Source organism: Littorina saxatilis, linkage group LG8, assembly GCF_037325665.1.
Source record: "Littorina saxatilis isolate snail1 linkage group LG8, US_GU_Lsax_2.0, whole genome shotgun sequence".
NCBI lineage: Eukaryota > Metazoa > Mollusca > Gastropoda > Littorinimorpha > Littorinidae > Littorina > Littorina saxatilis.
This window is the reverse complement of record NC_090252.1, coordinates 70,957,108-70,981,310: the sequence shown is the minus strand read 5'-3', so window position 1 is coordinate 70,981,310 and position 24,203 is coordinate 70,957,108. Positions and strand designations below refer to the sequence as shown.

Below are 24,203 nucleotides of genomic sequence, written 5' to 3'. Positions count from 1 at the left end.
ATTGACATTTGTATCCAGTTTGCATTCTGTGCAAGCTTTTTCTCTCTCATAAATGTATCTTGAAATTTAAGTTTTAATGCATTCAAGCATTTTGTGACCGAAAGCTTCATAAGTGAAAACACTCAGAACAAACACATTGCTTGTCCTTCTGTATGTTTTCTCTCATGTGTGTGTGTGTGTGTGTGTGTGTGTGTGTGTGTGTGTGTGTGTGTGTGTGTGTGTGTAAATGGTTGTGTGCGTGCGTACGTGTGGGTACATGTACATAACATTCTAGCCCGAGTTGTTTTAGTAAAAGGGAGTGTTATGCACTGTGCAGGGCGGCGCGTGACGAGGCAGCGCAGTGGAGCGTACAAGCCGGGCTGGATGAGGTCCGACTTCCAGGCGAAGGAGGAACCCATGAGCGACCGCATCTTTGTGTGTCCCGAGTGCAAGAAGCCGTGTTGCCGTGACAACAGTTTCACCACGCACATGCAGAAGAGCCACCAGCAAGAGATCACTGACAGTGAGCGCACGATTATCTCCCCTCTCTTTACACAACTTATCTCCCCTCTCTTTGACTTTTAGTCATTGGCTGATTTTGAAGACGTGGAGATTGGCTCTTTTTGTGAATGCTTTTCTCAGAGTAGCCTCCCTATGTCTTATAGTTGCTCATTTGTTGTTCTCTCTCTCTCTCTCTCTCTCTCTCTCTCTCTCTCTCTCTCTCTCTCTCTCTCTCTCTCTCTCTCTCTCTCTCTCTCTCTCTCTCTCTCTCTCTCTCTCTTCGTTTTTTCCCTTCTTCTTTTCTTTTGATCAGGGTGAGGGCCAGATGTACCAAAGCAGATAACTGCTTTTACCATTACCCTAATAAAATAGAGCATTATATATTTGTATCTTATTAATAACGCCCCAGAAATAACCAAAGTAAGTGTGTGTGTGTGTGTGTGTGTGTGTGTGTGTGTGTGTGTGTGTGTGTGTGTGTGTGTGTGTGTGTGCGTGTGTGCGTGCGTGCGTGCGTTTCTGTGCGTGCGAGCGTGTATGTATTTGTGCATGTGTGCGTGTGCATTGTTCTCTCGTGATTGTGACTGTTACAGCCGAGCCGTACGCCGTGTCGCTGGAAGACATTGTGCTCAAGCTGGTCAAGGTGAGTAACCGTACTCACGCACACCATGGTGACAACGCCTGCCAGTCTCAATTTAATGAGATCCCACACCGATCCATGCACACCATGGTGACAACGCCTGCCAGTCTCAATTTAATGAGATCCCACACCGATCCATGCACACCATGGTGACAACGCCTGCCAGTCTCAATTTAATGAGATCCCACACCGATCCATGCACACCATGGTGACAACGCCTGCCAGTCTCAATTTAATGAGATCCCACACCGATCCATGCACACCATGGTGACAACGCCTGACAGTCTCAATTTAATGAGATCCCACACCGATCCATGCACACCATGGTGACAACGCCTGACAGTCTCAATTTAATGAGATCCCACACCGATCCATGCACACCATGGTGACACCGCCTGACAGTCTCAGTTTAATGAGATCCCACACCGATCCATGCACACCATGGTGACAACGCCTGACAGTCTCAATTTAATGAGATCCCACACCGATCCATGCACACCATGGTGACACCGCCTGACAGTCTCAGTTTAATGAGATCCCACACCGATCCATGCACACCATGGTGACAACGCCTGACAGTCTCAGTTTAATGAGATCCCACACCGATCCATGCACACCATGGTGACACCGCCTGACAGTCTCAGTTTAATGAGATCCCACACCGATCCATGCACACCATGGTGACACCGCCTGACAGTCTCAGTTTAATGAGATCCCACACCGATCCATGCACACCATGGTGACACCGCCTGACAGTCTCAATTTAATGAGATCCCACACCGATCCATGCACACCATGGTGACACCGCCTGACAGTCTCAGTTTAATGAGATCCCACACCGATCCATGCACACCATGGTGACACCGCCTGACAGTCTCAGTTTAATGAGATCCCACACCGATCCATGCACACCATGGTGACACCGCCTGACAGTCTCAGTTTAATGAGATCCCACACCGATCCATGCACACCATGGTGACACCGCCTGACAGTCTCAATTTAATGAGATCCCACACCGCTCCATGCACACCATGGTGACACCGCCTGACAGTCTCAATTTAATGAGATCCCACACCGCTCCATGCACACCATGGTGACACCGCCTGACAGTCTCAATTTAATGAGATCCCACACCGCTCCATGCACACCATGGTGACACCGCCTGACAGTCTCAGTTTAATGAGATCCCACACCGCTCCATGCACACCATGGTGACACCGCCTGACAGTCTCAATTTAATGAGATCCCACACCGCTCCATGCACACCATGGTGACACCGCCTGACAGTCTCAATTTAATGAGATCCCACACCGCTCCATGCACAGCCTGGCGGTGACCTTTCCATTAATTGTCTTGCGCTAATAGACATACTTTTAGGACACCAGTAAATATAACTGTTTTGTGAATTTAATGTAACATGTATACATCCCAAAGCGCAGACATTATCAGTCTCAGTGATTAGACACTTTGTTTTGCTAGTCCCTATCTGTATTTGGTAGAGGTATTGCAGTTGTTCCATGTGTGGTTTAATTAAGAACAAGCTTTTTCTTTTGAGAGAAGGTGTAGTGTTTAGCAGGATTAACCAGATTACACATAACAGAGCAGAGTAGCAAAAGAGTAACGGCAGAGCTACATCAGAGTAACAGCAGAATGGCAGCAAAGTAACAAAAGAGTAGCAGCAAAGTAACAGCAGAAGAAAGTAAGAGCAGAGTAACAACAAAACAGAGTCAGAGCCGAGTAACAACAGAATAACAGCAGAGTAACAGAAGCGTGCCCTCAGTGTAACAACAGAATAACAGCAGAGTAACAGAAGCGTGCCCTCAGTGTAACAAGATGTGTGTGTTACTGTGTGTTGCAGGACCACCACAGCCTGCACTTCAAGTGTCTCAAGTGTGACACAATCATCAACAGCCGCCTCAAGCTGTCCGCCCACCTCTGTGTGGACCAGGCCGGCTGTGTCACCTGCACGACGGTCTGCCCCGACGGCCTGGGCCTCAGCAACTGGCAGCGAGTCATCTTCCTCAAGCGGAAGCGCGAGTACCTGTGCCACACGTGCGGCGCCAACTTCACGGACAAGACGACGTTCACCATGCACGTGCAGTCGCACGGGGTGGGGGTGGAGGTGAAGAAGTTCGTGTGCCAGCACTGTCCCTACGCCACCAACAACAAGTTCTACTTCAAGATCCACATGCGGGGCCAGCACTCCGCCGAGCCCCGGCCACGCCCCCACGTGTGTGAGCTGTGCGGCAAGACCTTCGTGTTCAAGGGCGTGCTGGAGCAGCACAAGCAGTACATGCACGTCAAGGACAAAGTCTTCCAGTGCCACCTGTGTCCAAAGTTCTTCTACCGCCGCCAGGGGCTGGCTCGCCATGTCAGGACCCACTCCGGTCAGCGGCCCTGGGTGTGCGGGCAGTGCGGTCAGGGATTCACCGTCAAGTACAACCTCAAGGTGCACGAGCGGCTACACAGCGGGGAGAGACCGTACCAGTGCAAGCAGTGTGACGCTGCCTTCGCCCAGAAGAACAGCCTCAACGTGCACATGAAGAAGCACGAGGGGGGAGGGGGGGAGATCTCCGCCACGCGCGCCTTTCGCGCCAGGGAGACAGCGCCCCCCGCGTCCACCACCCTGCCCCGCAGGGTTGCCAGGGAGACAGAAGGACTGGAGCCGTACGTGCGGGACACGCCCCACCCCTCGCACCACGGCGAAAGCAACAGTCCGCCCTTCAACATAGCCAACCCTTTGCCAGCACGCCAGCTTACCAGTCCACTGCAGCCTCACTCCAGGGAAATGCCAGACCAGCCTCACGCCCTGCATCAGTCTCAGTCCAGGGAGTCGATGGGAGGTGCAGGGACGCAGTACGGGTATCCAGCGTACCCCGACTTTGCCATGACCGTGTTCCCCTCCCTACCCGGGCCGTCCTATCAGTTCATGCCTGTCACCAGACCCTGAATGTTGCATGTCTTTCTGCATGGGCAAAAGATGGAGGCGACGAACAATGGGGATAAAGATGAAGACCACGAACCTACTATAAAGGACATTAGCCAAAAGTGTCCGTACCTTGCAGGTAGCCTATCGCTGACAGTTATATTTTGGTCAAAATAGACAAAGGGAATGCAACTGTGTCCTGGATAGGGAGGAGTCCTCTTGTCGCAGGCACATGAAATAATGCACCAGGCACATGAAATAATGCACCAGGCACATGGAATAATGCACCAGGCACATGAAATAATGCACCAGGCACATGAAATAATGCACCAGGCACATGAAATAATGCACCAGGCACATGGAATAATGCACCAGGCACATGGAATAATGCACCAGGCACATGGAATAATGCACCAGGCACATGGAATAATGCACCAGGCACATGGAATAATGCACCAGGCACATGAAATAATGCACCAGGCACATGAAATAATGCACCAGGCACATGAAATAATGCACCAGGCACATGGAATAATGCACCAGGCACATGGAATAATGCACCAGGCACATGGAATAATGCACCATAAATAAAATAAAAAAATAGCAAAGCCTGGCCAGTTCTGAGACAGTGAGGCGAACTATCTTCAGGAGGCAGCTTGGGCTTTCAGCATGAACATGACGAAAGAGTAGACATATTAGCAATGTACCCTCTAGACAGTGAGGCGAACTATCTTCAGGGGGCGGCTTGGGCTTTCAGCATGAACATGACGAAAGAGTAGACATATTAACAATGTACCCTCTAGACAGTGAGGCGAACTATCTTCAGGGGGCGGCTTGGGCTTTCAGCATGAACATGACGAAAGAGTAGACATTTTAACACTGTACCCTCTAATTGATAAAAGAAGTCCTGGCCACCACAGCAGGCAGGCAGGCAGGGTGTTGATGGTTGGTATGTACTCAAGTGGAGGGATGGTCTGCATGTGACAGCCTAGGTCTGTGACAGTACCAGCACGTGAAAGCCTAGGTCTGTGACAGTACCAGCACGTGACAGCCTAGGTCTGTGACAGTACCAGCACGTGACAGCCTAGGTCTGTGACAGTACCAGCACGTGAAAGCCTAGGTCTGTGACAGTACCAGCACGTGAAAGCCTAGGTCTGTGACAGTACCAGCACGTGAAAGCCTAGGTCTGTGACAGTACCAGCACGTGACAGCCTAGGTCTGTGACAGTACCAGCACGTGACAGCCTAGGTCTGTGACAGTACCAGCACGTGAAAGCCTAGGTCTGTGACAGTACCAGCACGTGAAAGCCTAGGTCTGTGACAGTACCAGCACGTGAAAGCCTAGGTCTGTGACAGTACCAGCACGTGTTTTCCGGAAGCGGAAGTCAAAATATTTGTCCGAACTTTAAACGGCATAACTTTGCCCAACGGTCATGTAGCAGTGACATAGTTATTTAAAAAAATCGTCTATAAAAAAGAACATAATTGAGTTTCTTTTCAACGTATCAAGATTTCTTATCTGCATAATTTAGTTTCACATAATTTCTTCAGGCGGCCTTTTTATTATGAAATCTGTGGTGCAATATTTATACATGTACCTCTTTTTGTAAGATTTTTTATTGAAATAGTTATTTTGATAGTATGTAATTTTTTTAGTGATGAAATATTGCAGCATGATTTTGAATGAGTTAATGGAAACTGTTTGTTTTTTCCCAACACGTTGTGAATGCAAATTTGCCAGTTGAACATCAGCTCCACATGTATGTATTCTTTCATTTGCATTTCTAGCATGGAACATTCTGAGAACCTTGGCTTGTATTTTTTGTTACAATTGTTCTTTTTCCAGTGCTGGATTTTGAATGGTGACTTGCATCAATAATAACTCAACATAGTATTCGACAATTTTGTTCATTTGTACAAATATGATGATTCTTTTTTGCTTTGTATCAATTGCATTTTATATTTGCCTCACATAATGTTCAGCCACAAAGCAGCAAGCTTTGCAGCAAGCCAGTGAGTCTGTGATTGTTGTATGGAAGTGCATAACTATAATGGGTCACATACCTCGCTTAACTATACCTCTGTGTCATACAAGTTGTCATTCGTCCAATCTCTCTCTATCTCTTTCTCTCTCTCTTCTCTCTCTCTCTCTTTCTCTCTCTCTCTCTCTCTCTGTCTCTCTCTCTCTATCTCTCTCTCTCTCTCTCTCTCTCTCTCTCTCTCTCTTTCTCTCTCTCTCTCTCTCTCTCTCTCTCTGTGTCTCTCTCTCTCTCTTCCTTTCTGCGTGTGTGTTTGTTTGTTTAGATTTTTGTTATGGTATCTTTATGAATAATTATTTGTCTATGTTTATCATAGAAATAAATTAAACTCAGAAGTTGACTTAAAATGACTTTGTTGAAATATGTATAAATGATATATTCAGTTGGTGAACGAATGCTTGCCTGTTTATATACACTCACAAGTCAGGTTTCAGTTTTATTTGTTTTTATGTTGATGGGGCGAATGAAAGAGAAAGAAAGAGCGTCTTAGTCATCTGATGTAGATCACCTCGTAATGCAAGCGACCAATAATACATTGCAGCAAGCTGCGCACGTGTACTATTTATACAAACAGACAGACACACTGACACACACACACACACACACACACACACACACACACACACACACAAGCAAATTGTACAATGAACAAACAGACACACACACTGAAACAGACACACACACACAAGCAAATTTTACAATTTACAAACAGACAGACACACTGAAACAGATACACACACAAGCAAATTGTACAATTTACAAACAGACAGACACACTGAAACAGATATACACACACAAGCAAATTGTACAATTTACAAACAGACAGACACACTGAAACAGATATACACACAAGCAAATTTTACAATTTACAAACAGACAGACACACTGAAACAGATACACACACAAGCAAATTTTACAATGTACAAACAGACAGACACACTGAAACACACACACAAGCAAGCAGACACACAGACGTACATCTGTGTCTGTATTTAAGATCTCCCCATCAGGCAACCCGTGTTGAGTGGAACCCCTCTGTGAATGCCTCCCCAAATCCAAGACATTTACGAACATGGAGGGAATTTTAAAATGTAGGTCAATTTGCAGACGTTGTCAACAAGAAAATCTGACAAAGCAAGAATAAAAACAAATAACAACAAAAAACAAGAAAGGTCAACAATTTGCAACGTTTCATTTGGGAGAAAAAAACACACTCCTGCACACGAACAAGAATCTTTTAAGTGGACAAACAAGGGACATGACAGACACAATTAAATAATGATTTATCTTAGAATTCAATGAATGCTGTGACTTATCTTAGAATTCAATGAATGCTCTGACTTATCTTAGAATTCAATGAATGCTCTGACTTATCTTAGAATTCAATGAATGCTCTGACTTATCTTAGAATTCAATGAATGCTGTGACTTATCTTAGAATTCAATGAATGCTGTGACTTATCTTAGAATTCAATGAATGCTGTGACTTATTTTGAGGCCGGGATGAAAGTCGCTTGTTCATTTAATCTTAAATGCTTGTTATTCTCTCAGGTGCCAGCAGACAGGTTTCGCATAACTCTCCTTTACTCTGGTACACAGGTCGTATGTAGTTAGAGTGCTTGCTTCCCCTTGATTATCAGTTCATTATCTGAGAATGTCCCCAATATGGTCGGAGCAGTCAAAGCCAGGTGTGTGAAAGAAAGAGGTCTCACACGGGGCGTTCCGCTGTGCCACTCGTCAAGTGTTCACCCAGATCACGTTGATAGCTGACACGGGGCGGTCCGCTGTGCCACTCGTCAAGTGTTCACCCAGAGCACGTTGATAGCTGACACGGGGCGGTCCGCTGTGCCACTCGTCAAGTGTTCACCCAGATCACGTTGATAGCTGACACGGGGCGGTCCGCTGTGCCACTCGTCAAGTGTTCACCCAGAGCACGTTGATAGCTGACACGAGGCGGTCCGCTGTGCCACTCGTCAAGTGTTCACCCAGATCACGTTGATAGCTGACACGGGGCGGTCCGCTGTGCCACTCGTCAAGTGTTCACCCAGATCAGGTTGATAGCTGACACGGGGCGGTCCGCTGTGCCACTCGTCAAGTGTTCACCCAGATCACGTTGATAGCTGACACGGGGCGGTCCGCTGTGTCACTCGTCAAGTGTTCACCCAGAGCACGTTGATAGCTGACACGGGGCGGTCCGCTGTGTCACTCGTCAAGTGTTCACCCAGATCACGTTGATAGCTGACACGGGGCGGTCCGCTGTCCCACTCGTCAAATGTTCACCCAGATCACGCTGATAGCTGACACGGGGCGGTCCGCTGTGCCACTCGTCAAATGTTCACCCAGATCACGTTGATAGCTGACACGGGGCGGTCCGCTGTGCCACTCGTCAAATGTTTACCCAGATCACGTTGATAGCTGACACACGTGAGTGGCGTGAACTCATCATCACATTCCATGAAATCACAATGCTAGATGCTGAGATCCCAAATGTAAGACTTCCCCCTTTTTTGGATATACAGTTGATATCTTGTGTAGATGTATCCCCACTTTAAGACCCCTTCCTTTTCAGTTTATTTTAAGACCTGATTTTCTCAGGTTGTTGAAGGTTTGAAGGGGGCGGGGGTGTCAACTGCAGCACATATGTTCTCATAAACGGGAGAATAAACAGAATGACAAATATGAGACATGTTAACAATACATGGACAAACACAATACATGGACACACACAATACATGGACAAACACAATGCCTCAGCAAACAAGAAGAAATACATGAACACATCATAATATTCCTTGTTGTTGTTGTTATTGTTGTTGTTATTGTTGTTGTTGTTTTCGTAAAAACATGATTATGCTTTAGCCTTTTATGTTTCTTTATATGTAGTGCATTTATTCATTCAGATCATTCTCTCTCTCTCTCTCTCTCTCTCTCTCTCTCTCTCTCTCTCTCTCTCTCTCTCTCTCTCTCTCTCTCTCTCTCTCTCTCTCATTTCTTGCCTGTACTTTGGGTATCTATCTTTATTCCTTGATATGTAAAACTTAGTTTTAATTTATCGTTTGAACAGTATTGATTATGTATATTCCGCTGTGTGTGTCTGTGTATGTGTTTTAATCTAAAATGTAATTTCTTTCGTGTGTGGACGTTTTTATGTTTTGTTGTACGTACGTGTGTTTGTGAATGTTTGTTTGATTGTGGTTGGATTGGATAAGATTTACAGTCCAGTGAGGTTACCCTCATGGAAATTCGGGCTGCTTTCTCCCCGGGGAAAGCGAGCTGCCATACATACGGCGCTACCCATATTTTTTTTTTCCTGCATGCGTGTATTCATGTTTCCTGAGACTTAATGCCGTGTGAGATGGAATTTTTTTACTTTATTCCAAGTCCCACGGGTATTTGATGGACATTTTTATCTATGCCTATACAATTTTGCCAGGAAAGACCCTTTTGTCAATCGTGGGATCTTTAACGTGCACACCCCAATGTAGTGTACACGAAGGGACCTCGGTTTTTCGTCTCATCCGAAAGACTAGCACTTGAACCCACCACCTAGGTTAGGAAAGGGGGGAGAAAATTGCGGCCTGACCCAGGCCTGAACACGCAACCTCTCGCTTCCGAGCGCAAGTGCGTTACCACTCGGCCACCCAGTACACAGTTTGTTGTATGTACATGTGTTCGTGGGTTTGTAACTGTTTGTACGTATGATTATTTGTTATTGTACGTACATGTGTTTGTGTGTTTGTGAATAGTTGTTTGATGGTGGTTTGTTGTCGGTGACAACGTTTTGGAAGAAAAGAAATGATAAAGGTTTACACTTTTGAGTTGCACGTTACAATCCACGGCAGATAAAATTGATAAAAAAAAAAATTTTTTTTTACCTTTCTGCTCACCCTTCTCCAAAGTTCCAAATGCAGTCATCCATTTTCCTATACGTTGTTTGCCTCCCAGCAAGACGTACATCTTGGCAAACGCGTGACGTAAACACTAGATTTGATGACGTTGCCCGTACACGTGCTGAACAGTTCCACATCTAAATCTGTCCATTTCTAAATTCACACGATAACATGAGTCAGTTTTGCATTCTAATTAGTGTCATTAAATTTTTATTTTTTTTAAACAACAACAACACACACACAAACAACTCGTCTTCATATTTGTAAAACAATAATGAATAAATCTAAAACATCCAACATTACATGTTCCTTTTTCCTTTGTTTTGTGCATGTTTGTGTATGAGAGTATGTGTGCGTTTGAAAGTATGTGTGTGTGTGTGTGTGTGTGTGAGTGTGTGTGTGTGTGTGTGTGTGTGTGTGTGTGTGTGTGTGTGTGGTTTTTTTTGTGTTCGTGAGAGCGTTCCTGGAAGGAAGAAGCACGGCATTACATTAAATTAATCATTTTCATCCTGAGACATTTCCCATATTAGCGTCTGATTGTATTTCCATGTTTGTCATTTATACATAAACTCTTCACACACCAAAGAAAGAAAAAAGGCTGATCAAGAAAATATACACATGAGTTTTGGTGGTGGAGTAATGTTGCTGTGAACAGTGCATTATTTGGTCAGCGTGTCTGCCCGGTGAGCATCGTTCATGACCACGACATGCAGCACGTGTGTGACCTGGATCTCTGTATCATTACATATATCTCCATATCAGAGTGTGATATATCTCCGTATCAGACTTTAATGCATCTCCATATCAGACTGTAATATATCTCCATATCAGAGCGTGACATCTTTCCATATCAGTGTCTGTGTGTCATTGCAGATCCCTCCATACCAGCGTGTGATATCTTTCCATATCAGAGTGTGACATCTCTCCATATCAGTGTGTGACCTGTGTCTGTGTGTCATTACAGATCTCTCCGTATCCGAGTGTAATATATCTCCATATCAGAGTGTGACATATATGTCTGTGTCTTTACAGATATCTCTATATCAGCGTCTAATCTCTCTCATTATTAGCGTTTAAACTGTATCTCTCTGTATCTTTACAGATCTCTCCATATCAGTGTCTCACTTCTCTCCGTATCAGAGTGTGATATATATCTCCATTATGAACGTGTGATAATGATCTCTCCATATCAGAGTGTAATATTTCTGCATATCAGAGTTTGACGTATCTTTGTGTCCTTGCAGACTTGTCGAAGCACGAGCAGGACCGGGAACTGCTACTAGCGGCGCTGAAGGTCAACCCCTGGAGCCCCAGTCTCTACGCCAAGATCCCGCACGCCTGGAAAGCCGTGGTCCGGGAGGTGCGCCCCAAGTTCATGTGCTATGAAACCTACGTCAGGCAGCGGGTCGCCTACCTGCTAAACAAGTGAGTCCTATTTGTGCGTGCGTGCGTGCGTGCGTGCGTGTTGGTGGTCGGATGCGTGCGTGTGGTGTCGTTTGTTTGTTGGTTGAGTGTTGTTGTGAGGTTTGTTTGTTGGTCTATCTGGCCTAGTTGGCGGAGGTATTGTGTGGTTGGTGTTGCTTTCAAAGGAAAGGCCGAGGCCCTTTCGGGTCTAATAATAATAACAAACCCCTAATAATTGTCATTTTATTGAATGTTTTTAAAGTTAGAGCTTTGAAAATTCACATACTTTTCAAGCTTGATGACGTACAATTATGGCGCGAGTTTCATTGACTTTTTCACATTTCACATCACGGCGTGGTCAAGTTTAATTACAAAATAGAAAATGGTCGTTTTGTCCACGAGCTTTCCAATTGAGCGTGGCTGTCGTCAGGGAGATCCAATATCACCTTATTTGTTTATTTTGTGTACAGAATTGTTAGCATGTAGGATAAGGGAGAACGGTCAGATTAAAGAAATATCAGAAAATACTGAGTGTAAAGTAAGTCAGTTTGCAGACGACACATATTTTTTGTTTGGTGGAAACAAAATATCTTTCGAAACATTGTTTTATGAGATAGAATTGTTTAAGAATTTATCCGGGTTAAAACTCAATTATGATAAAACATGTAACGTTTGGCTTGGGGGAAAAAGAAATAGCAAAGTAGTGTTTCTCACACATCTGAACATGTGTTGGAATCCTAACAAATTTAAAATACTGGGGCTCTGGTTTAACAACGATTTGTCAAATATGGCACAGATGAACATAAATGATAAGTTTAAGGAAGCAAAAAAGTTATTTAATACATGGGCAAAACGGTCAACTACACCGATAGGAAGATTAGCAGTCCTGAAATCACTTGTATTGTCCAAACTTGTTTATTTGTGGATCATGCTTCCAAACCCACAAGATACAATTGTCCAATAAATACAACAAATGTGCTTTGAATTTGTATGGGATAAAAAAAGAGACAAAATAAAAAGAACAATGGCTATCCACAAGATAGAAGAAGGAGGTATAAATATTCCGTCCATTAAGGCTTATATTCATTCCTTAAAACTAAATTGGATGAAGAAAGTTCTGAACACAACATACAATCCAAAATAGAAAGAAATATTATTGATAAGATGCCCTAAATTAGCACTGGTGTCAAAGTTTTGAGGGAAATTATTTAACGATTGTACAGTAAATTTGTTTTGGAAAAATGTATTTGAAGCTTATGAAGACGTTTATTTTAAAACAGAGATCAATACATCTGAAGAACTGTTGATAGAACCACTTTTCCTCAATACCAAATTCAAGATTAATAACAAAGCATTTCATTTTGTAGATTGGACTGAAAATGGTATATTGTACGTAAAAGACTTATAAAGGAGAATAGAAAGTTTTTAAGTTTTAATGAGTTTAAAGACAAATTGCAAGTTGAGACATCTTCTCTGGGATATTACGGTTCTATAAGCACAATCAAGAGTTATATATATGCAGAAAATAAAGTATTGTTATTGAATACAAAAAAATCAGTGGACATTAACAAAGCACTTCCTCTTTTTATTTCTGGTGGAAAAGGAGCAAAACTATTTTATGAAAGTCTTGTTAGAAAAACTGATACATGTGTCCCAAAAGCATGTCAAAGTTGGGAAAACATCATTGAAACTGAAATTGATTGGAATAAAGTCTTTTACAAAACAAAGAAAATACAAGAGGTAAAACTACACTGGTTCCAAATTAAAATAAACAATAGGGTTTTAGTGACTAATGAAATATTGAAAGACACGGGGGTTGTCACAAGTAATGTATGTAATTTTTGTGAATTAGAAAAAGATACAGTTTATCATTAGTTGTGGCAATGTGAACATGTCCAGGTTTTTTGGATTGAATTTGAAAAATGTCTGAAAGAAAAATGTTATAACTGTGACAGACTCAGACTTACACCAACACTGGTATTATTGAACCATGAAAACCACATGAAAACAGACGCTGGTTTCTATATCTATATACGGCTTGTGTGTGTGTGTGTGTCTGTGTGTGTGTCTGTCTGTCACTTCGCGATGCACGGCCAAAGTTCTCGATGGATCTGCTTCAAATTTGGTGTGCATATTCAGGTAGACCCCGGACACAATCTGGTCGATGAAAATTTTCAACACGTGCTCTAAGCGCGGCGCGGTGAACCGATTTTGGTTTTTCTGTAGATCCATTCCCAGTAACTCTTCCTTATCTTCTCCAGTGTTTTGCGCGTTTATCTCCCTTCCTTCGTGTGGCGTCAATCACATCAACACGTGCTCTAAGCCGGCGAACCGCCACGCTGCATACTCCGTCTCGCGATCCACCCGGCGAAGCGGGTAATCAACTAGTTGATTATATTTTATTAACAGCAAAGTTTTTTGTTTACAAATGCAGAATAAAAAAAAATTCGTCCCTACATGCAAATATTCTTGAGAGAATTATATAATTTGTACCAAATTGATAAATATGCTCACAATATTCTCATGAAACACACTCAGTTTATTAAAAAAAATGGATTCCGTATCAACAGCTAGTAACGGTTGGATAAAGACGAGTGATTATTACAATAGTCAATGTATTCCTCTGATTTTTGGGACGTGCTCTGAAAATGTAAGAAGTAACTGAATATCACATGTGTGTTCAGCTCTGTCACTGCTGTGACTTATCAGTGACAATGCTTTTGAATGTGTCATTATAAATCTGTGCTTGCCTGAATAAAAAAAATAAAAATAAAAATAATAACATTTAAAAAAAAAATTGTTGAAGAAAATGGTCGTTTTCTTGAACAGTTTCGAAGCTGGAGCTTTGAGACTTTACACTCTGTCAAGGTTTGATGGCCTTCAGACATGAGGCAAGTCTTGTCAACCTTCTTCATATGTAATGGGTACAGCGGGGTCAAGTTCCTTTAAGAAATATAATAATTTTTTCACACTTTAAAAGCTGGAGCTTTGAAGCTTTACACGCATCCATTGTTTGAGGCATACATGTTGTCTTGGTGGTGATGAAACATGCGTCCCTTACTTATGTAACAGACGAGTTTTCATTGTTCATGAAAAGCGGTGTTTGTTGTCCGTTGTTGTTGTTGCTCTTGTTATTCTTGTTGATGATGTTGTTGTTGTTGTTGCTGCTACTGCTGCTGTTGTGGTTGTTGTTGTTGTCATCATCATCATCGTTGTCGTTGGTTGGTTGGTTGTTTTGTGTGTGTGTTGAACTTGTGTTGATGATATTTTTCTATTCCTTTGGTGAGTGCAGTTTGTGTCTGTTATTTTGCTGTTGCATGGTGTAGGATCAAATAACTATTTAGCATTTCTGGTAAACACTCACACTTTCTAAAGGCGAACCACAGTCGCAGACAGGCTGCATTATTCATTGATGTTGTTAATGTGTTTATATCTATAAAAAAAAAAAGAATTCCACACACTAACCTATTGACTGGTATAATATTTTAGCCGGATTTCTTGGTAGACAGATGCATGCATTTAAATGGCAAAGTCAACCAACTTTACCTTTAAAATCATTAAGATTTGTCACTGTAGATTTCAGGTACAAAACCAAGTCGACCTCCAAAGGCGTTTCATAAAATGTGTCACTGCACATTGCAGGTACAAAACTAAGGTAGTCACCCAAGTAAGTGACCTTTAAAAGCGTTTCATGAAATTTGTTACTGTACATTGCAGGTACGAAAGCACGCAGAAGCAAGGTAGTTAGCCAAGTCTAACTCTAAACGTGTTACATGGAATATTACACATGTACGTTGTAGGTACAAGACCAAGGTAGTCAGAGAAGTCCACCACTAACAGTGTTACATACAATATTCCCCCCTCTGCTTCTTTACCTCTGTAAACTTGTAGAGCTAGTTATTTTTCGATAATGACCCAGCAACCAAACAAATAACGAGCCAGCAACAGCCTGAATCCTCGATAGTGCAATGGGTTGAGAAGCTGTTCTGTTTTGGTACTACTTTTGCGACTGAAAAGTTCCGAACGCTCTATACGTACGAAATATACATCTCTGGAGCAAACAATATAAACATACCGCATTTAAATTAACAACTACAGGCCTGAACACATGAATCTCCATATAAAATCCATGAGTTAGGTTGTTATCTGAATCTAGATCTGCCGTGCACACACCGTTCATCACAAGCAAATTCCCAAGGCAAGTAACTCATACTCTTGCCGACAAGAGTAGTTCCCCTTCTTTTAACGCAGTTTCTTCGACAACACTGACTGCAATCCGACGGTCAGTTTTCAACAATATTTCATTTTATAAACAGATCACACGCAACCAAATGCACACATCTCATCAATTTAAACAACATAAAGCGGTTTCATACACTATTTTCCCCAGAAAACTGAACTTCATACAGTAATTAACGTTGGAACACGGGTGCAAAAGTTCGTCTGCTAGTCCCATTTGACGAAAGAACATTTTCCTGAACGATACTAAAACATAAACAGAACACACAATATCTGCCTTTACCGCCACAGCAGAATAACAGCATATCTGTGTACTTGATTTTAGTCTAAAACAGGGAAACTGACAAGAAGTGTTAACAGAATGGAATGATTTGCACGGAACTATACAACCGCGCATTAATCGATCGCCTGCGCAGGTTGACTGGTTGAGTGATTCGGATTCGATCAAACTTTCGCACAAAAACTCCTGTTTTCTTTGAATAACTGAAGAAAGGAGGAATAAAGAGGTTACACACCTCGTCTCAGTGATTATTAAAAATAATGGTCTCAGTTCGCGGTCATGAAAAAGCTCGCTGAAGCTCGCATTTTTCATGATCCGCCAACTTCGACCATTATTTTTAATAATCACTGAGACTCGGCATGTAACCTCTACATATTACACCTGTACATTGCAGGTACGAAAGCACGCGCAAGGAACGGCCTGGGCAGAGCGTGGAGGCAGACGACACAGAGAGTCACCAACAGCAACAGGGGCAGCAACTCAGCGAGAAAAACGACCAGCAGCAACCACAAGGGGAACAACCACAAGGGGAGCAACTCAAGGAAGAAGAGAGCAAGGACAGTGAAGAGAACGCCAGCATGGAGAAAGCGCCCCAAGACAGGAAAACGTAACTCTTGCTTGTATGGGCGGGGGGTTTGGTAGTTCGGTTGAGGGCGAGTATGAGAGATAAGATTTATATAGGTATACGTTATACCTTAACGCTCCCGGGTAGCTCAGGTGGTAGAGCACTGGACTTGTGATCGAGAGGTCGCTGGTTCGAATCCGGGCCGGGACGGACACGGGTCAACTTTATGTGCAGACCCAGAGACGGTATCCATCTCCCACCCCCGTGTCAACACAATGGCTGATACCACCTAAACACGCAAACATCAAAAAGCCGTGAGGGCGTAAAACTCGAATCGTATAAACCAATTCATGTCCAATATAGGCAATTAAGACCTGACGGACAATAAGCCCCTTAAAATTTACATTTTTTTTTTACGCTCCCTACCACCTACACACCCACCTCGTGGTGTTTTTTTGTTTTTTTTACCACAGAACTAAAGGCTGAACCATATAAGTGAATCACATACACCTTACGCAGCCGTACTCCAATCACTGGTGTTTTGGGGTGCGGTAGGGGGGGAAGGGGGAGGGTGGAGGGGGGGGGGGGCAGAAACATGGATAACGGCAAAAGTAAACCTTGGCTTTGTTTAATCTGTAATCAATGGACACAGGTGATCGATCAAGTGTAAAGGAGGTAGTGGGGGGGGGGGGGGTGCGAGAGGGAGGTGCGGTTGAGGTTGTGGGTGGTGGTAGAGGATTAAACGTTGCTTGTCACATGCACCCCACAAACCCACCCACTCCCTGCTGAGAAAGCAGCTATAGGCTGTTGGTTTTGGTAATGCTTTTACATGGAATAAGACCATCCCTCCACTTGGTCACATACCATCCCTCCACTTGGTCACATACCATCCCTCCACTTGGTCACATACCATCCCTCCACTTGGTCACATACCATCCCTCCACTTGGTCACATACCATCCCTCCACTTGGTCACATACCATCCCTCCACTTGGTCACATACCATCCCTCCACTTGGTCACATACCATCCCTCCACTTGGTCACACACCATCCCTCCACTTAGTCACATACCACCCCTCCACTTGGTCACATACCATCCCTCCACTTAGTCACATACCACCCCTCCACTTGGTCACATACCATCCCTCCACTTAGTCACACACCATCCCTCCACTTAGTCACATACCACCCCTCCACTTGGTCACATACCATCCCTCCACTTAGTCACATACCATCCCTCCACTTAGTCACATACCATCCCTCCACTTAGTCACATACCATCCCTCCACTTGGTCACATACCATCCCTCCACTTGGTCACATACCATCCCTCCACTTAGTCACACACCATCCCTCCACTTGGTCACACACCATCCCTCCACTTGGTCACATACCATCCCTCCACTTGGTCCCATACCATCCCTCCACTTGGTCACAAACCATCCCTCCACTTGGTCCCATACCATCCCTCCACTTGGTCACATACCATCCCTCCACTTGGTCACATACCATCCCTCCACTTGGTCACATACCATCCCTCCACTTGGTCACATACCATCCCTCCACTTGGTCACATACCATCCCTCCACTTGGTCACATACCATCCCTCCACTTGGTCACATACCATCCCTCCACTTGGTCACATACCATCCCTCCACTTGGTCACACACCATCCCTCCACTTGGTCACATACCATCCCTCCACTTGGTCACATACCACCCCTCCACTTGGTCACATACCACCCCTCCACTTAGTCACATACCATCCCTCCACTTAGTCACATACCACCCCTCCACTTAGTCACATACCACCCCTCCACTTGGTCACACACCATCCCTCCACTTGGTCACATACCATCCCTCCACTTGGTCACATACCATCCCTCCACTTGGTCACATACCATCCCTCCACTTGGTCACATACCATCCCTCCAGTTGGTCACATACCACCCCTCCACTTGGTCACATACCATCCCTCCACTTGGTCACATACCATCCCTCCACTTGGTCACATACCATTCCTCCACTTGGTCACACACCATCCCTCCACTTGGTCACATACCATCCCTCCACTTGGTCACATACCACCCCTCCACTTGGTCACATACCACCCCTCCACTTAGTCACATACCATCCCTCCACTTAGTCACATACCACCCCTCCTCTTAAGTCATATACCATCCCTCCACTTAGTCATATACCATCCCTCCACTTAGTCATATACCATCCCTCCACTTAGTCATATAACATCCCTCCACTTGGTCACATACCATCCCTCCACTTGGTCACATACCATCCCTCCACTTGGTCACATACCGACTATGAACAACCTTGGTGCTCTCGGAAATTAATTCATCAAAAAAGTCCAACCCACCACATCAAGCAGTAAGGGTGTTGATTTTTGGTATGTGACAAAGTGGAGTGATGATCTAATGCCATTTAAAGGCCTGGCCGGATCCAACCAAGGCAGTGAGGCGCACTGTCTTCACGAGGCGGAGTGGGTCTTTAACGAACTGTCTTCACGAGGCGGAGTGGGTCTTCAACGAACTGTCTTCACGAGGCGGAGTGGGTCTTCAACGAACTGTCTTTACGAGGCGGAGTGGGTCTTTAACGAACTGTCTTCACGAGGTGGAGTGGGTCTTTAACGAACTGTCTTCACAAGGCGGAGTGGGTCTTTAACGAACTGTCTTCACAAGGCGGAGTGGGTCTTTAACGAACTGTCTTCACAAGGCGGAGTGGGTCTTTAACGAACTGTCTTCACAAGGCGGAGTGGGTCTTTAACGAACTGTCTTCACAAGGCGGAGTGGGTCTTTAACGAACTGTCTTCACAAGGCGGAGTGGGTCTTTAACGAACTGTCTTCACAAGGCGGAGTGGGTCTTTAACGAACTGTCTTCACAAGGCGGAGTGGGTCTTTAACCAACTGTCTTCACGAGGCGGAGTGGGTCTTTAACCAACTGTCTTCACGAGGCGGAGTGGGTCTTTAACCAACTGTCTTCACAAGGTGGAGTGGGTCTTTAACGAACTGTCTTCACGAGGTGGAGTGGGTCTTTAACGAACTGTCTTCACAAGGCGGAGTGGGTCTTTAACGAACTGTCTTCACAAGGCGGAGTGGGTCTTTAACGAACTGTCTTCACAAGGCGGAGTGGGTCTTTAACGAACTGTCTTCACAAGGCGGAGTGGGTCTTTAACGAACTGTCTTCACAAGGCGGAGTGGGTCTTTAACGAACTGTCTTCACAAGGCGGAGTGGGTCTTTAACGAACTGTCTTCACAAGGCGGAGTGGGTCTTTAACGAACTGTCTTCACAAGGCGGAGTGGGTCTTTAACGAACTGTCTTCACGAGGCGGAGTGGGTCTTTAACCAACTGTCTTCACAAGGCGGAGTGGGTCTTTAACGAACTGTCTTCACGAGGCGGAGTGGGTCTTTAACCAACTGTCTTCACAAGGCGGAGTGGGTCTTTAACGAACTGTCTTCACGAGGCGGAGTGGGTCTTTAACCAACTGTCTTCACAAGGCGGAGTGGGTCTTTAACCAACTGTCTTCACGAGGCGGAGTGGGTCTTTAACGAACTGTCTTCACGAGGCGGAGTGGGTCTTTAACCAACTGTCTTCACGAGGCGGAGTGGGTCTTTAACCAACTGTCTTCACGAGGCGGAGTGGGTCTTTAACGAACTGTCTTCACGAGGCGGAGTGGGTCTTTAACCAACTGTCTTCACAAGGCGGAGTGGGTCTTTAACCAACTGTCTTCACGAGGCGGAGTGGGTCTTTAACCAACTGTCTTCACGAGGCGGAGTGGGTCTTTAACCAACTGTCTTCACGAGGCGGAGTGGGTCTTTAACCAAAGTTTGATTTCGCATTCTTTAGCGTGACTAGCAAGCGCTAACATCCAAGAGCTATTGACTCATCCTGGGACACTGTAGCTGCAATAGCTTGTTCTGGCTCGTGGAGAATGACACCTGTGTTGGTGACAGCGCAACCAAGAGAGGTATCGGGGCTCCACTAATGCCGAGTTGTGTGTGTTACAGTGGTGATGACGTCCTGACCTTCGAGGAGTTGTTGGAGAAAGCCTGCGACAAACGACAGGTGGAGGAGGACAGAATTATGGAGGACTGGATGAAACTAATGTTGAGGAAACACACACGTCAGTAACCAGTGTGTGTGTGTGTGTGTGTGTTTGTGTCCGTGTGTGTGTCTGTGTGTGTGCGTGTCTGTGTCTGTGCGTGTGTGTCTGTGCGTGTGTGTTTGTGAGTGTGTGTGTGTGTGTCCGTGTGTGTGTCTGTGTGTGTGCGTGTCTGTGTCTGTGCGTGTGTGTCTGTGCGTGTGTGCGTGTGTGTGTGTGTGTGTGTGTGTCTGTATGTGTGTGTGCACTATGTGTGTGTGTGAGTGTGTGTGTGTGTGTGTGTGTGTGTGTGTGTGTGTGTGTGTGTGTGTGTGCACTGTGTGTGTGTATGTGTGTGTCTGTGTCTGTCTGTGTCTGTGTGTCTGTATGTCTGTGTGTTTCTGTGTGTCTTTGTTTGTGTGTGTGTTTGTGAGTGTGAGTGTGTGTGTGTGTGTGTGTGTGTGTGTGTGTGTGTGTGTGTGTGTGTGAAAGATGATGAGAGTTACACAGTTTTGATAGAGTATTCCCTGTTACTCATGTGTTATTAACAGATAATAGTTTTGGTAGCGTGCAATGTCTTGAACAAAGCACGTGATTAAGCATTCTCTGTTACAGGAAGATCGGCCAGAGCAGGAAAGGAAAGGGAGAAAACCAAGAACATGGTACGTAGTCTTTCTTTCATCGCTTTTCTCCCTTGTCACGAAATACGGCTGCTGCACGAACAAAATAGTTCGGTTTTTTGTCAGAATCTTTCTTTTTTTGTAAAGTGAGAACGATCTGTTCATGACATATTTAATGGAGAGAAAGGAAATCAGACAAAAAACAACTAAAGAGCCTCGATATCTCCATATTTATAGTTAAGGAACAAGATAAACGAAAGAAGAAACAAGTCGCGTAAGGCGAAAATACAATATTTAGTCAAGTAGCTGTCGAACTCACAGAATGAAACTGAACGCAATGCCATTTTACTCGTAGCATCGTCAGGCCACCGCTCATGGCAAAGGCAGTGAAATTGACAAGAAGAGCGGGGTAGTAGTTGCGCTAAGAAGGATAGCACGCTTTTCTGTACCTCTCTTTGTTTTAACTTTCTGAGCGTGTTTTTAATCCAAACATATCATATCTATATGTTTTTGGAATCAGGAACCGACAAGGAATAAGATGAAAGTGTTTTAAAATTGATTTGGACAATTTAATTTTGATAATAATTTTTATATATTTAATTTTCAGAGCTTGTTTTTAATCCGAATATAACATATTTATATGTTTTTGGAATCAGCAAATGATGGAGAATAAGATAAACGTAAATTTGGATCGTTTTATAAATGTTTATTTTTTTTTACAATTTTCCAATTTTTAATGACCAAAGTCATTAATTAATTTTTAAGCCACCAAGCTGAAATGCAATACCGAACCCCGGGCTTCGTCGAAGATTACTTGACCAAAATTTGAACCAATTTGGTTGAAAAATGAGGGCGTGACAGTGCCGCCTCAACTTTCACGAAAAGCCGGATATGACGTCATCAAAGACATTTATCAAAAAAATGAAAAAAACGTTCGGGGATTTCATACCCAGGAACTCTCATGTCAAATTTCATAAAGATCGGTCCAGTAGTTTAGTCTGAATCGCTCTACACACACACACACACACACACACGCACGCACACACGCACGCACATACACCACGACCCTCGTTTCGATTCCCCCTCGATGTTAAAATATTTAGTCAAAACTTGACTAAATATAAAAAAATGACGAGGAAAAATAGCACTTGTTTTTTTCTTCCTTTTTTTCCTGCAATAAATACCTTACGAGAGATATGTAATCAATCAATCAATATGTAATGACAACATGTTGCACTTGTATTGGTACAGTTGCAAATAATACAGGCATGCTATCGCAAATACAACGACACACACACTGCATTGCACAGTTCGGAAAGACTTCTATATGCAGGTCCAAGAAGTGCCGCTCAGATGTTTACAGAATCTGCTGAAAGCTTAGGACTGAAAATAAACTGAAGCCATACGTACAAGCAAAGAAAGTAACAGTATGCAACGACGAAACAAAGAGCACACGGTATGTATGTCTCAACAAGGAAAGACGTCGAGCGAGCCTATTTAAGGGAGGTAACTCGTGGTATGCTACTCAAGACACAGAATAATGAGGGTTTACGTATTTGTCAGCTCGGGACTAAAGATTAGAACCTACACAGAGTAGACAACACATTCCTCATCCCTGCATGCTGAATATGAAATACAAGTGCCTGTACATTCCCCTCTCTTCATCTCTTCCTCTACCTGCTTACATGTACGTCTCAAGTGTCACGAAAGTATGCTCGGCGTTTGGTTATGACGCAGTCGTTTCCCTTGATTTACGCGACAGGTCGTTTAGTTGATTTACTTTCGTTTAAACACGACCACTTCCTGATTAGTGTAAACTGCAATGCATCATGGTCTTACAATACCTCACAGATAATTATAATGCGCTACTCTTTGCCATGCAACCTCCAATGTCTTCTGTTTGTGCTAGTATGTGATGCAGTCTGCTAAAGAGTTGTCTTTCCTGATAAAGACCAGTATTTTCACAGATAGGGACCAGCTGTGCTGTTATGTCTAAGTACTTTCGTACTCAAATACCAGGAAAACGTTGATGAACTCGTATCTAAGTACATTAAAGTAATGCAGAGGATGTTTTCCCAAATTAGACACTACTATTTCCCAGTTTATTATCTAAATGAACTAAGAACTTGACGCTAACAAAGACAGAACTCGTACATATACTTAATTTTCATGTTCGATCGCGAACTACGCCGGAAAACTCCGAGAGAGAGACTCGCCCGCTTCCCTCTTTGCTATATCCCTGGCAAGCGGTGCGAGCATTCAGTTTGTCTCGCCCGACAGCTCCCTTCTACAGGGCTTGCAGACGGGCGTAGTTGAATACACCTGACACCGATTGACACCAACCTGCTACAGGGCTTGCAGACAGCGTAGTTAAAGTCATCTGACACCGATTGACAGTATCCTGCTACAGGGTTTGCAGACAGCGTAGGTAAAGACATCTGACACCGATTGACAGCATCCTGCTACTGGGTTTGCAGACAGCGTAGTTAAAGACATCTGACACCGATTGACAGCATCCTGCTACAGGGCTTGCAGACAGCGTAGTTAAAGACATCTGACACCGATTGACAGCATCCTGCTACAGGGCTTGCAGACAGCGTAGTAATTCTCAATCCCGTTTGACAGGACTTCGCCTGCAGAGGTGATTGTGATGAACCGCCACGCTGTCTGTCTCTGTCTCGCGATTCACCCCGGCGAAGCCGGGTATTCCTCTAGTATTTATATGTTTTTGGAATCAGAAAATGATGAAGAATAAGATGAACGTAAATTTGGATCGTTTTAAAAACAAATAATTTTTTTTACAATTTTCAGATTTTTAATGACCAAAGTCATCAATTAATTTTTAAGCCACCAAGCTGAAATGCAATACCGAAGTCCGGCCTTCGTCGAAGATTGCTTGGCCAAAATTTCAATCAATTTGATTGAAAAATGAGGGTGTGACAGTGCCGCCTCAACTTTTACAAAAAAGCCGGATATGACGTCATCAAAGGTATTTATCGAAAAAAAGAAAAAAACATCCGGGGATATCATT

General features: G+C 44.1%; 2 protein-coding genes across 2 annotated transcripts in view; both read left to right on the top strand.

The window, feature by feature from the left end:
• The first annotated feature begins 287 nt into the window (after nucleotides 1–287).
• Nucleotides 288–6,706, top strand: LOC138974903 (gastrula zinc finger protein XlCGF57.1-like). The gene is made up of 3 exons (XM_070347621.1): nucleotides 288–502; nucleotides 1,071–1,120; nucleotides 2,976–6,706. Exons 1-3 carry the CDS (start codon nucleotides 304–306, stop codon nucleotides 4,065–4,067), a joined length of 1,341 nt encoding a protein of 446 aa, XP_070203722.1. The 5' UTR covers nucleotides 288–303; the 3' UTR covers nucleotides 4,068–6,706.
• A 3,435-nt stretch (nucleotides 6,707–10,141) lies between these two features.
• Nucleotides 10,142–24,203, top strand: part of LOC138974848 (zinc finger protein 892-like) — a 21,407-nt gene continuing 7,345 nt past the window's right edge. Inside the window, exons 1-5 of the mRNA XM_070347573.1 lie at nucleotides 10,142–10,145; nucleotides 11,215–11,395; nucleotides 16,288–16,500; nucleotides 20,479–20,594; nucleotides 21,168–21,214. Coding sequence (XP_070203674.1) covers nucleotides 10,142–10,145; nucleotides 11,215–11,395; nucleotides 16,288–16,500; nucleotides 20,479–20,594; nucleotides 21,168–21,214 — 561 coding nt within the window. The remainder of the gene's footprint in view (nucleotides 10,146–11,214; nucleotides 11,396–16,287; nucleotides 16,501–20,478; nucleotides 20,595–21,167; nucleotides 21,215–24,203) is intronic.

Excerpts from the sequence above, each read along its gene's own strand:
- LOC138974903 (XM_070347621.1), top strand. The coding sequence starts at position 304 with ATGCACTGTGCAGGGCGGCGCGTGACGAGGCAGCGCAGTGGAGCGTAC. Across the intron at positions 503-1,070 it reads CCAGCAAGAGATCACTGACA|CCGAGCCGTACGCCGTGTCG; the intron begins GTGAGCGCACGA and ends TGACTGTTACAG. Across the intron at positions 1,121-2,975 it reads TTGTGCTCAAGCTGGTCAAG|GACCACCACAGCCTGCACTT; the intron begins GTGAGTAACCGT and ends TGTGTGTTGCAG.